This window comes from Myodes glareolus, chromosome X (assembly GCF_982192425.1).
Source record: "Myodes glareolus chromosome X, mMyoGla1.1, whole genome shotgun sequence".
Taxonomy (NCBI): domain Eukaryota; kingdom Metazoa; phylum Chordata; class Mammalia; order Rodentia; family Cricetidae; genus Myodes; species Myodes glareolus.
In genome coordinates, this window is record NC_142053.1 from 82716495 (window position 1) to 82730060 (window position 13566).

Genomic DNA, 13566 nt, shown 5'->3' on the forward strand with positions numbered 1-13566 from the left:
CCTCCAGAGGACAGAGATTATATTTTGAGTCACCACACCTGTTAGGTAGGTAGGTTTGTTTGCTTACTGGAACACAATCCCCAGTAGCCCAAGCTAGTCTCATAACTTCCCTATGTAGAATGACCTTGAACTCCACACCCCAAATGATAGTACTAGAACCCTGCACATACCACCACTCTTGCCTCATTAAATGAATCTTATTTTGCTAACAGCACTATTATAAAATTATCCATATGATTTCTTTCCTCTTTTTCTGGATTTTGTTGAGGGGAGGCAGACGAGGTCTCTCTACACAGCCCTGGCTGTCCTGAAACTCACACAGGAACTCTGTATCCTGTATACTGAGATTAAAGGTGTGTACCACCATGCCTGGCTTACCCATACATTTTCACCAATAATTAGGGAGAGTTAAAAGATTTGATGATTTGTTTAACCTTTTTTCATTTGATGTGTAGGAGTGTTTTGCCTGCATATATGTCTGTGCACCACTATCTTCCAGCCCCATAATAAATTTCTTTACAAAATAATCAAGTAGTTAGACATGGTGGCACACACCCTTAGTCCCAGCAGAGAAATAGGCAGATCTCTGAGTTGAGCCAGGGTGGTCAACCCGCCTACCAGACCAGCATGAGCTATATAGGTGCGAGAGTCCTATCTAAAAAACATACAAAGCCTTTAATTACAGGTCAGCAATACATATGAATGAGTTAAGGTGATGGCCCTAGGAATGACTGACCGCTCACCAGGACCTACCTGGCAGAAGGAGAACTGACTCCCTCAAGTTGTTCTCTGATCCATGCAAATGGTGAGTAGCGTATCTCTTCCAACACAAACAGCAAATAAATGTAACTCTTTAATTAAACAAACAAAAATTCAAAAACCCAGTCACTGCTAAGAGCTGTCTTAGTGCCATCCGAAAACATGCAAAGTCTAAGACCCTGGCAGGGATCTTAGAAGAAAAGAGCATCCCCCCAGCTTCCCAGTCTGTCCCTTTGACCAGCCTAACTGCGGACTGGGGATCCTCTTGCTCAGTGATGTCATGCACTGATGTGAGACTTTTCTAAGTTACTCAGACCTCCCCCCACAATGGCCTGATCTCTGACCTCAGTGGGACTGCAGCCACTGCACCCCCTACTTCTCCAAATTAAGACATTCTCCCAGGTATACTTGCCTTCACACTCCCCTGCAGCAGCCACTTCAGTGGCACTGCCTCTGGGAGTCCCTCATCTACTTTCTTTCTGCTCTTTCTCTTTCTGCTCCTAAAGTCCCAGGTCACTGCTAGAGGGATGAACCAGGCAGGCAAATATGAATTCATGCTGTCCAGTTCCAAGTTGGCCCTCGCAGCTGCTCAGCAACCCTTTATTTGTCTCATCCACTCCCTGGCGCTCTCCCGCAGGGCTCTTCAGACCGTCCTCATCTTAAATTCCACTCCTCCTGTTCTACTCTTTCTAACTAATATATAGACTTTCATCAAATGCTTAGAATTTAAAAAAAGTTGTTATAAAACTTTTTTTTGTGTGGAGAATTTACAGCAAAGACAAAAGTAGGCAGAATAGCTTAATCATTTACCAAGCATGCAGAAGGAATACAAATTTCTGGGCAACCTTGTTCCAAGTATCTTTCATTCATTTCCTTTCTCCTATATTATTTTGAAGAAACTCCCAGACAGTGTATCATTCCATACTTAAGAATTTCAGTGTGCACCTCGAAAAATAAAAATCCTAATTGTAAAAAAATCCTAATTCTAATGCATTAGCACATAAAATAAATGACACCCAATACAAATTGGTATCTGTATTTACAAGTTTCACAAATGTAAAAAATATAGCTTTTTTTGGTTTGAATCACTATCCAAATAAAGTTAGACTCTAGCATTGATTGGTGGCCAGATATTATATGTCACCTTTTTCTCTTTTCTTTTTAAATGTTGTATTATCATATATGAATTATACACAGTAATGGGATTCATTGTGACATTTTCATATGTGTATATGATGTGCTTGCCCATATTCACATATCCACACCTATTACTTTATTATCTCCTTCCACTTCTGCTAATCCCCTTCTTTGCTGTCAGCCCCCTTTCTATGCTCATGTTTTTGTTTTTTGTGATCTAGTAAGTTACATTAGGATTGTTTACTGGAGCATGGGCGGCACCTTACCAATGGTTACATCACTGAACAGCATGTTTCTCCTTCTCCCTTCAACTGTTAAATGTATATAAATCCTTAGGAGCCAGGCATGGTGGTGCACGCCTTGAATCCCAGCACTTAGGAGGAAGAGGCAGATGAGTTAGAAGCTAGCCTGGTAAGTTCCAAGACAGCCAGAGCTACAAAATGAGACCCTGTCTCAAGGAAACAAGTCCCCATGGAAGAGTAGGTCCATAAGTCGCTCCCTCCCATGACAGAATGATAGCAGGCCCAACCTCGTGCAGTCATCATGGCTGCTGTGAGTTACAGGAGTGCAGCAGCCATGACATGTCTGGAGGTGAGCATTCGTCTGTCCTCCCTCCATCTTTTCACTCTTTCCACAGTCTTCCCCAGTAATTCCCTGAGCATTGGAGTGTGGGATACAGATGTCCCATGTATGGCGATTGCTCTGCAATCACTTTTTCTTAACACTTTGACTAGTTACGAGTCTCTGAGGTCACTGCTAACCACTGCAAAAAAAGTTCTCTAATCAAAACCAACAGCATTACTATTGTGTGAGCATAAGCACAGTTATTTAGAAGGCATTTGCCCAGTTTGCAAAAGAACAGTAGTAGCTAGCTTCCCTGCTAGGGCCAGGCTTCAAGATCTCCCCAGCCATAGACTTTTGACTAGGTTTATAGGACCATATCTTCCTTTTTTTCCTTTCTTGCAATTGTTTTAAGAATCTTACTGGGGCTGGAAAGATGGCTTGGCAGTTAAGAGCAGAGGCTGCTCTTGCAGAGAACCCAGGTTCGATTCTCAGCACACACTCACAGTGGTAGACAACCACTTCAGTATCTTCAGTTCCAGGGTATCTGTCTTCTACTAGCCTGCATGTGGACTGTGTGTATGTGACACACAGATATACATACATGTGGTAACTCATACACATAAAATAAATATTAAAATAAGAATCTTACTATGTAGCTCAGGCTAATGTTGAACTCACTATTAGTCCAGGGTTGCTTTGAACTTGTTCTCCTTCTGCCTCCATCTCCTGAGTACTGGGGTTAGAAGTGTGCATCATCGCATAAATCTTCTTTTTAACTGTTTCTTTGTAGTTTTGAAGCCTGGATTTTACTGACTGCATGTCTATTATGTAGTTTAACCTGTTCTTTTTACCTCTTTGTATTAACATCTTTATAAAAGCATCATTTTTTTAAATTTTTTGAGACAGGGTTTCTCTGTTTAACAGTCCTGGCTGTCCTGGAACTCACTCTGTAGACCAGGCTGGCCTCAAACTCACAGAGATCCATCTCCCGAGTGCTGTGATTAAATGCATACACCACCATTACCTGGCTAAAAGCATCTTTTATATTCATTGTCCTTCCTGGTTTTAGTGGTGTGGAGAAACTGTCCATATGACAAAGGAAATGGGAGACTGCTCACTCACTGGCTTGTAGAGTGACTCAGGACAGAACTGGGACCTCTTTACTAGGACTAAAACAGATGGTTGGAGTCAAAGCTCAATAAATAGTAACAGAGGTCCAGAAAAGGTAGGGCGTGCGAGGGGCCTTATAGTGTCCAATTTCCACACAGCTGGTATGCGTAGCAGGCCAGGCAAGGAACATTGAGGTTGAAGTCAGAGCTGGAAAAGGAGAAGCTGCCGTTGAGGCAGCAGCTGGGATTATTGCTCAGGGGATTACTCTCCTCAACTCCTCCTGTTTTCTAAATATATCTTCTCTCCCTCTGTGCCTTTGCCCAGGACAAGTCCTGTGTTGGAATTTCTTTCTCTCTTCATGTGTAACAACCAGCACACATTCTTTGTTTCTATCTTTTTACTGATAGGGTCCTATGTAAGGAAGAATAAATGAGAGAAATGGTGATTGCTTTTCCAGCAGGGAACTGGATAGGTAAGAGAAAGAAGGGCTGGAAGTCAGACAGATAGTACTAATTTGTTGTGGACAGAACAGTTAATCTGATCAGAGTATCCAGCAGGGAATCTTTTGAAGTAGGAGTGCGACAGGAATTTGTAGTTTCAGAAGAAGACAGACGGTCTGAAGAGCCCTGCGGGAGAGCGCCAGGGAGTGGATGAGACAAATAAAGGGTTGCTGAGCAGCTGCGAGGGCCAACTTGGACTGGACAGCATGAATTCATATTTGCCTGCCTGGTTCATCCCTCTAGCAGTGACCTGGGACTTTAGGAGCAGAAAGAGAAAGAGCAGAAAGAAAGTAGATGAGGGACTCCCAGAGGCAGTGCCACTGAAGTGGCTGCTGCAGGGGAGTGTGAAGGCAAGTATACCTGGGAGAATGTCTTAATTTGGAGAAGTAGGGGGTGCAGTGGCTGCAGTCCCACTGAGGTCAGAGATCAGGCCATTGTGGGGGGAGGTCTGAGTAGCTTAGAAAAGTCTCACATCAGTGCATGACATCACTGAGCAAGAGGATCCCCAGTCCGCAGTTAGGCTGGTCAAAGGGACAGACTGGGAGGCTGGGGGGATGCTCTTTTCTTCTAAGATCCCTGCCAGGGTCTTAGACTTTGCATGTTTTCGGATGGCACTAAGACAGCTCTTAGCAGTGACTAAGGTTCTAATTAGTAGCCACGTGGCCTCAAGCAACCCAAACAATCCATTTCTTTCTTGTATCTCTTTTTGTTTGTGCGCCTGTGATTGAATGCATGACCTCAGGCACACTTTAGCACTAAGTTATATTCTCAGTCTACCATTGTTTCTTTTTCCCTCTCTTTTTTGAGAGAGTCTCATAGAGCTCAGATAAGCCTTGTTCTCTCTATGTAGCCAAAGACAATCTTTGTATCCATTTCTGAGTGTTGGCATTATAGGTGCATGGCAACATGCTAGGTTTATGTGGTGCTTGGGATAGAACCTAGGATCTCACATGCTAGATAAGTATTTTACCAATTGAGTCATATCTACCACCCCATTTCCTTGATTTCTTCATCTCTAAGAAGTTGGGAAATAGTGTGGTGATAAACACATGTAATTCTAGTACTCAGGCTGGATAGGAGGGTTACAAATTCAAGGCCAGCCTGGTCTACAAGAGCTAGATCCTGAACTGGCACCAAAGTTAAAGAGAAACCCTGTCTCAAAACAAACAAACAAACAAACACCAAATGATAGATTAGTAAGAGTAATAGTAAATATTTACATGGCAATTATTAAATCTGGACCAAAAAGGAAGACGTGGCCTAGAGATAAAAAGGTGAGCAAATGCCCTACATGAAATGTTTGAAGTCATGGGTAAACTGGATGTCTGGAAAAGGAGTCACATAAGAGAAAGGCTACGATTGAACAGCCAAGTAGAAAAAGAGAAGCTGAACAGGAGTGGCTGGAGTGGTAGGAAGACACGGGCCTGGAAAGCCTGTGTATAAAAGGGGTTTCAAGGAAGAAATAATGCTGAGTATCACATATTGCTTCATAGGTCAAGGAGGATGAGAACTAAACGTATCCATTGGATTTATTGACTTGGTGGTCAATTATGACCTTATTATAAACTGAGGTTTGGAGGTCAGATTAGAATGTACAGAATAGGAGCAAACAAGCAGTCAGGCACTTAGGAGGTGGAAGCAGAAGGACCAGAGGTTCAAGGTCTACTTTGCCTCAGCTACATCTATGGGAATTTTCAGGCCAACCTGAGCTACATGAGAAAAAGTATAAAAACCAAAGAAAGACAAGAAAGAAGGGAGGAGAGAGGGCTGAGAATAAAGCTCCTTGGTAGTCACACTTAGACCTATACAGATCACATATTGGATATACAGATCATATTGGAAATTTCTTATATTTTAGACTTTGGCTTTATAAAATGAACTAGTACCATACTTTGTTAACACTAAACATTTGGCATTTTATATATAAACCTTATATATAAGAATTATCTGAATTTTTTGAACCCTTACCTTCTTTCTCTTCAGGATTTTGGGACAGTTGCTGTTATCCTGATTTTGATAAGATAGAAAAACTTACAGTTAAGATTAATGCATATTATGTATCTTTCCCTAGTCATTTTACCTCAAACTTTGAAAATCTCCCTATGAAACCAACACTAGCCTTGAACTTGTTACATAGCCCAGGGTGTCTTCAAAGTTGCCATGTACTTCAGTTTGGCCATGAACTCATGATTCCCTTGCCACAACTTCCAAGTGCTAAGATTACAGATGGGTATGCACTACCACACCTGGCGAGGGGGGAATCATTGTTTTCTTCTGATTTTTGAGATAGGGTCTCATTACACAGCCCTGGCTGTCCTGAAACTCTCTATGTAGACCAGACTGGCCTTGTACTCAGAGATCTGCCTGCTTCTGCCTCTAGGAATTAAAGGCATAAGACACCACATCTAGCCCCTACCTGACTGTTTTACCTCTAACTTTGTTTTTGAGATAGGCTCTTGCTATATACCCTATACTAATATTGAATTCATATTGATCCTCCTGCCTCAGCCTCCTGTGTTGGAACTACAGGCATGTGCTACCATGCCTGGCTGACATTGCTAACTTTTAAAAATATTAACATTAAGAGTAAATTGTAGGTTGGTAAGCGTAAGATGGCTCAGAGGGTAAAGGCACTAGCTCCCAAGCCTGACAATGGACTTCAATGTCTGGAATCTACATGGTAGAAGGAGAGAACTGATTGGTACAAGTTGTCCTCCAACCTCCACACCATATATACTACCCCACCCTGTGCATGTCTAAAAATAAATTAAAATGTAATAAAAATTTTTAGTTTCGGTTTTTTGAGATAGGGTCTTACTATGTAGCTCTCGTTGGCTTAGAACTTGCTGTGTAGACCAGGCTGGCCTCCAACTCAAGAGATTCACCTGCCTCTGCCTCCTAATTCTAGGATTAAAGGTGTGTGGTGCCATGTACAACTAAAGAAACGAATGGAATAAAAAGTAAAGAGTAAACTGCTTCCAAGTTTGGAAAGCATTCTTAGCTGAAGATAGTGGCATAAACCTTTTGAATCCCAGTACTCAGGAGGCAGTGGACCTCTGATTTAGGTCAGCCTGGTTCAAATTTTCAATTTCAGTGTCAGTTCAAGGGGAGCTACATAGTGAAACCCTGTCCCAGAAAAAGAAGGAAGGAAAGAAGGGGGAGGGAGGGAGGGTGTAAGGGGAAGAAGAAAGGAATACAGGACTCTTGAGGCTTTAGTTCAAAGGAGAAAATTTATTTGCCCCACACGAATCCAGAATGAGAGCAGTGAGACTTGGTGAATGAGAGCAGTGAGATATTATGTACTCTATAAAGCCAGGACGTCTCTTTACCTCTGATCAAACTCCCCTGTGGGTGGAACTCACATCCTTGGAGATATCGAGATATCCCCTGCCATTGCCTAATGTTCCCTCAGCCTCCAAATCCTCATGTACACTACTGTCCACATTTCTTCCAATTCATTTCACTCCTGAATCCCAATCACATAGTAGTTATCTTCAATCTGATCCCAAAAGACACCAAATGAAGAGCTTGATGTGGGTGTGGTGGCAGGAGTATCTCCACAAGTTCAAGGCTTACGTGGTTCACATACTGGGTTCCAGGTCAGCCAGGGCTACATGATACCCTAGAGAAAGGAACGAGGAAGAGAGGGAGGAGACAGATGAAGGAAAGAAAGGATGGGCAGTGGACTTAGGAGAAATAAAGAACTTGAGATTGCCTGAGGTTTGAAGAGCTTCCTTGCTGGGTATTTCTTGGAAATTTATTATTATTATTGTGTATGTGTCTGTCTGTCACACCATGTGTGTAAGTGTGGGCACCCACATGCAATAGCACATGTGTGGCGATCAGAGAACAGCTTTCATGAATTGGTTCTCTATCATGGCTTCCAGGGACTGAATGCCACCAACCTTGTGTATAAACTGTCTTTACCCCTTGAGCCATCTTTCTAGTACTGCTTCTTAAAATTTGATTTTCTCAGATTGATGATTCTGCTGAGGGAGACTAAAAATAAACCACAAGTCTACATTTCAGCTGGGTATGGTGGCCTATTCCTGTTGCCCCAATATTCAGAAAGCTAGGTAGGAAGATTGTTCCAAGTTTGAAGCCACCTGAGCTATATCTAATGAGTTCCAAATCATCCTGGGCAACAGTATGAGAGCCTCAATCACAAAACCAAAAAATAAGAACAACAAAATCAAAATAAATAGAATGGTCTATGCAGTCATTCTGTGTAATGTCAGCAGGAAGGAGGAGGGAGGGCCATCCAGGAACCTCCAGCTTGCACCAAGCTTGGAAGAGTCTTAAATTCTTTATATGAAAATGCATTATAGCTAAGTGGTGGTGGCACATGCTTTTAATCCCAGCATTTAGGAGGCAGAGTCAGGTAGATCTCTGAGTTCTAGGCCAGCCTGGTCTACAGAGTGAGTTCCAGGACAGCCAGGGCTACTCAGAGAAACTCTGTCTCTGAAGAAAAGGCATAGTATTTGCATATAACTTACACATATTCTCCTATCCACCTCTAGATTATAGTACTAAGTAAATGCTTTGTAAATGATCACTACACTATTAGTTAAGAAAATCTATAACCATTTAGTGCAAATTTTTCTTTATATCTTCAACTCACAATTATTGAATCCATGAACGCAAAATCTCCAGATACAGTGAGCCAACCATAATGTCTTTTATTTATTTTTGAGCATTTTTTAATAATTTTTTTCCATCACTCAGTTGTGTAGTTGTTTTTAAGAGTTTAAAAATTCCAAGTGGCCAGACGGTGATGGCGCACGCCTTTAATCCCAGCACTAGGGAGGTAGAGCCAGGCGGATTTCTGTGAGTTTGAGGCCAGCCTGGTCTACAAAGCGAGTTCCAGGACAGCCAGGACTGTTAAATAGAAACCCTGCCTTGAAGAAGCCTCAAAAAATTATGTGTGTGTTTGTGTGTGGGGGTATGTGCATGTGAGTGCAGGTGCCCAGAGGTCACAGGAGTTGGATTCCCTGGATCTGGAGTTACAGATGGTTGGAAGCATGATGTGGGCAATAGGAACCAAGCTCAGCTCCTCTGGAAAAGCAGTACACACTGTGAGCCGTTGAGACATCTCTCAAGCCCCCATATTATCTTTTAGGTTCCCTTTAGCAGGAGCTGTGGCTTCGTGGTAGAATGTCTGTACAGCATGTGGTAGGTCCTGGGTTAGAGTATCCCCAGTACTACAAACAAAAATATCCCACACATTTTGGGTCTAAGCATGGGGACTTGCACCTATAATTAGAGCAGTGAGCAGGCTGAGGCAAGAAGATTCTGGGTCATATAGCAAGACTATATAAAAATAATAACCTATAATTTTAGGATTTTTTTCAATCTAGCCGCACCCTACTAACTTTTGTGTCTTCTCCTTTACACATACACTCTGATATGTATTAAACAATAGCAAAAGCACTAGGGTCACCAAAACTGTCATCCAGGCACCTGGACTTTCTATGTAGCCTAGGTTGATCTTATACTTACAATCCTCCTGCTTCAGCCTCCTGCTTACTAGAATTGTAGGAACAAACCACAACAACTAGCTAGGAGGTTTTTTTAAATCGAACTAGACCAGGCTGGCCTTAAAATCATGGCAGTCCTTCTACTTCAGCTTTGCCAGAAATGGGGTTTGGGGTGTATGAGTCATCAGACCCAGCTTAGAATGTCATTTCCTTTTTGTTTGTTTGTTTGTTTGTACCTTTTATTCAGAGGGAAAGTTGTAAGACAAGGTTTCATGTAGCCCAGCCTAGCTTCCAATTCAGTATGCAGGTGAGGATGGCCAAGAACTCCTGACCCTAAGTGGGAGGATTACAGGCATGCACCACCATGCCCAGCCCAGGTCTTTCTCTTGAGAGAAATGAATGAGCCTGATTCTCAGCTTTCTGTAAACCATCTAACATGGAACTGGACATATAGGAGGTGCTCATAAGCTCCTGGTGGCTATGAGGAGCAGAATGCATATGCATGTGCTTGTTTTCACATGTGTGCCAAACATACAGCCAAGTGGGGGTGGGGCGGGACTGAATCCACTCTTCCATGATGAGGTGAGAGATGACGCTTATGTGAAACTGCAGAATATAAGGTTTATTTAGGGGAGCAGCAGCACAGTTTGTTCTCTCCTCCTCCAGCCTCCTGCTGCTCAGTGACACCACACAGTCAACTATATCCTAGTCTCTGAGGTCGCCGAGGGCCTACCTAGAAACTCAACTGGCTGCTGTTATTATTCCCCCATAGCTTCTTCCTCCTCTTCCTCCTCCTCTGTCCAGCTCAGGTCATCATCTGAATCCTCAGATTCTTCCTCATCCATTTCTAACAAAACCCCTGCCCTTGCCTTCTCAGCTAGTGAATCGGGGTGCTCCAGCTGGGCCCAGGATCCTGGGTCAGCCTTGACCAGGGAGATTTCCACCCGTGATGGCATCAAGGAGACAGAACTCTGCTCCACGTTTATGACCTAAGGAGGAGGGAGAGACAGAAAGAATGAAGAAATCACAGACTTGGGCTTAGAGTGTTGATGAATAAGAACAGAACAGAAAAAGAAAGGGGAAGACAGAAGGACGCAATGGGGAAGAACAGAAGGAAGGAAGAGGGAAGAGGAGACAAAGGAGGGAAAACCAAAGCAGGTAAAGAAAAATGCTCTATTCCCCACAGCTTACCCTCTACCGACTCAGTCTGGCCCTCCTCTTACCTGTCTATCCCCCCTTGCCTCTGCCCACTTCTCTTCACTTACCCCCCAGAGCTTCATTTGGGCTTGGAACACGCGGTTACCATCAAAGGCAATGTGGACATGAAGCTGAGAGGAAAGAATTAGAAGAAGGGTAGTATCAATTCCAGAAAGTCAGAAAAAGTCATTACTTCAGAATCAGGTAAGAGGCAAGATCCACAGGCCTGCCAGACAACCCTGCTGTAATAACTTTCCATTCCTCTTGGGGGACTCTGGAACCTAAAGAGTGATGGCATATGGGTAGTGGTGGCACACGCCTTTAATCCCAGCACTCGGGAGGCAGAGGCAGGTGGATCTCTGTGAGTTCAAAGCCAGTCTGGTCTACAGAGTGCATCCCAGGACAGCTAGGGCTACACAGAAAATGCTGCCTTGGAAAACCAAAACAAACAAAAAAAGGGAGTGGCAGCATACAGCACTTGTCCCTGTAAGACTGTACGACCACCAGAGTTCACTCACCCCCATCCTGCCCCAGATCATTGCTCACCTCAGTTTGACTGGCTTTCACCCAGTTAAATGCAGGAAGTGGAATCTGGCCATATACAGTCAGCACTACCAAGGAATCTGTTTGGTGCCAATCATGGCGGCAAGAAGCTGGCAGCTAGAGATGTGAAAAGATTGGAAAAAATCAACTCTTAAACCAGGAGGAGTCTCATGGGGAATAAAGACACAAAAAAAAACTCAGAAAGATTAACTATTTCATGTTGCCAAGATTCTGGGCTATAGAGAGATAAAAAACAGAATTTTATTTGACTCGTATTAAAGGAAAATTTTAGGGAGGTCAGCCAGGAAGTACGAGGAGAGCTTATCTCTGTAACTGGGGCCTAATCAACTGTTTAAGAAGGGGGTGGGGCTTACCTGCTTTGCCCAGTCATGTCTACCAACTCTGCATCCTGGCTGTGCCAGGAATGCCCCAAAATCCAAAGTCTGGATACCACAACAGCTCCAAGACTTCATCCTGAGGAAGGAAGATCATTTATATGAATTCCACCCCAAGCCCTTACTCTCATTTATATTGGGAGAAACCTACCCAGTACTTTATCTCTTACCCCTCATGAAACCGAGGTGCCCCTGGGTGGTAGGTACATGGAGCAGAGTCACTCTCAGGACCTTGGTAAACCTAAGGCCAAAGGAGAAACAGGTCATTCAAATTCATGCCTCTCCCCACCCAGGCATTGCTCAGGTATCTCAGCCACATGCTTGAGCACAACCCCCCCAAACTCTCACTCACAGCATCACATCCTGGGTTCTGGCAGCTGGAACCAGTCCAGATCAGACTACTGTCAAGTCCTGGACAAAGGAAAGAGTCAGGAACTTTTCTGTTTCCCCCACCCTACTGCCATTTACATGAAATTCCAGTCTTTGAGATTTGTCCTATTAAAGGCCCACCTACCTGCTCCAGGTTCCTGGTCTAGTTCCTTCTGTTCCAATGCTACTCCCAGGGCTTGAGAAATAATAAGTGGCAGCAGTTTCGGAGGCATCTCTGCCCTACAGGTTATAAGCATGCATTTAGATCTGATCCATTCATCAGAATAACCAGCTCTAGCGCCCCTACCCACATTGTTGGAATCAAGTAAGTCTGGTAAAAGTGTAGCAGGGTCAGAGAAATCAGGGTACAACTCTACTGGCAATTCTCACCTGTGGACATTCAAATCCCATAGCCCTGGAGAAGGCTTAGGGCTTCCTTTGCAGTTGGTTGCTTCTACTCTTCCCACATTTCTCTGCAGAACCTACATCACTTCCTATTCCTCTTTGTGAACCTAATGCCTTCTTGCTTATAATATTCTCTGCAACCTTCTGCCTTCCTAATACTACTTCCTATGATGTAAGGTAGCTTTTGTTTTTGAGAGGTTTCTCTGTGTAGCCCTGGCTGTCCTGGAACTCATTCTGTAGACCAGGCTGGCCTGGAACTCAAGAGATCTACCCGCCTCTGCTTCCTGAGTGGTGCTGGGATTTAAGGCATGCACGACACCTGCAAAATGTAGCTTTTTAAGGGGCTGGAGAGAATGTGCAGTCTGAAGTGGGGGAACCTTATTGCTCTTGCAGAAGACCCGAGTTCAGTTCCCAGCATCTACACCAGGCAGCTCACAATCACCTGGAGCCACACACACTTACAGAAATAAAAATGTCAGGTTACCTTGTTTCAGAAAGAAATTCAAATAAAATATTGAGCTTTTGTTTTGAATTTTTATTATTACTAGCATAGTGTCAGGGCTGCATATTATAGCACACGTGTGGAGGTCAGAGGATAACTTTATGTAGACTTCCGGGACCAAACCCAGTTAGTCAGTATTATTGAGGAATCAGCTTTTTTTGTTGAGTCATACTACTGGCTCCTTTTGTTGTTTGGAGACAAGATGTCACTTGGTAACCATAACTGACCTGTAATTCACTGTATAGAATGGACTAGCCTCAGAGGCTGACACCTCTGCCTAAGCTTTGCAATCTACGGGCACAGAGCAACATGTGCAGCAATTTAAGATTTACTTTTTGCTTTATTTTCTGTATCCCAGGCCAGTTCAATATCCATAGCAATCTTACTGACCGAGCATTCTAAGTATTGAGAGTACAGGAATGAGCCAACAAAACACGTAAGATTAAGTTCTTCCCAAACCAAAGAGATCAATCGAGGTGTGTTGGGGAGTAGGCACGAGCAAGGTATAATGATACATGTATGAAAACTTGATGAAACCCATTACTTTCTATACTAACTAAAAATTAAAAACTAAAAATGCACAACAAAACTATCACTTCATTTTCAAG

At 43.3% G+C, this 13566-nt stretch overlaps 1 protein-coding gene across 4 annotated transcripts in view; it reads right to left on the reverse strand.

The window, feature by feature from the left end:
• The window catches only part of Itgb1bp2 (integrin subunit beta 1 binding protein 2), a 35648-nt gene that overhangs the window by 20701 nt on the left and 1381 nt on the right, over positions 1-13566 (reverse strand). For 2 of the 4 annotated variants that reach the window (XM_048417723.3, XM_048417725.3), the window contains 7 exons: positions 12197-12291; positions 12035-12093; positions 11853-11923; positions 11662-11761; positions 11291-11404; positions 10813-10875; positions 10144-10536 (listed from right to left, as the gene is read on the reverse strand). In XM_048417723.3, coding sequence (XP_048273680.1) covers positions 10306-10536; positions 10813-10875; positions 11291-11404; positions 11662-11761; positions 11853-11923; positions 12035-12093; positions 12197-12291 — 733 coding nt within the window. In that variant the 3' untranslated portion in view covers positions 10144-10305. Of the gene's footprint in view, positions 1-6038; positions 6078-7281; positions 7693-10143; positions 10537-10812; positions 10876-11290; positions 11405-11661; positions 11762-11852; positions 11924-12034; positions 12094-12196; positions 12292-13566 lie in introns of those variants that run through there. The other 2 variants (XM_085684856.2, XR_007228430.3) reach the window with 2 other exon arrangements.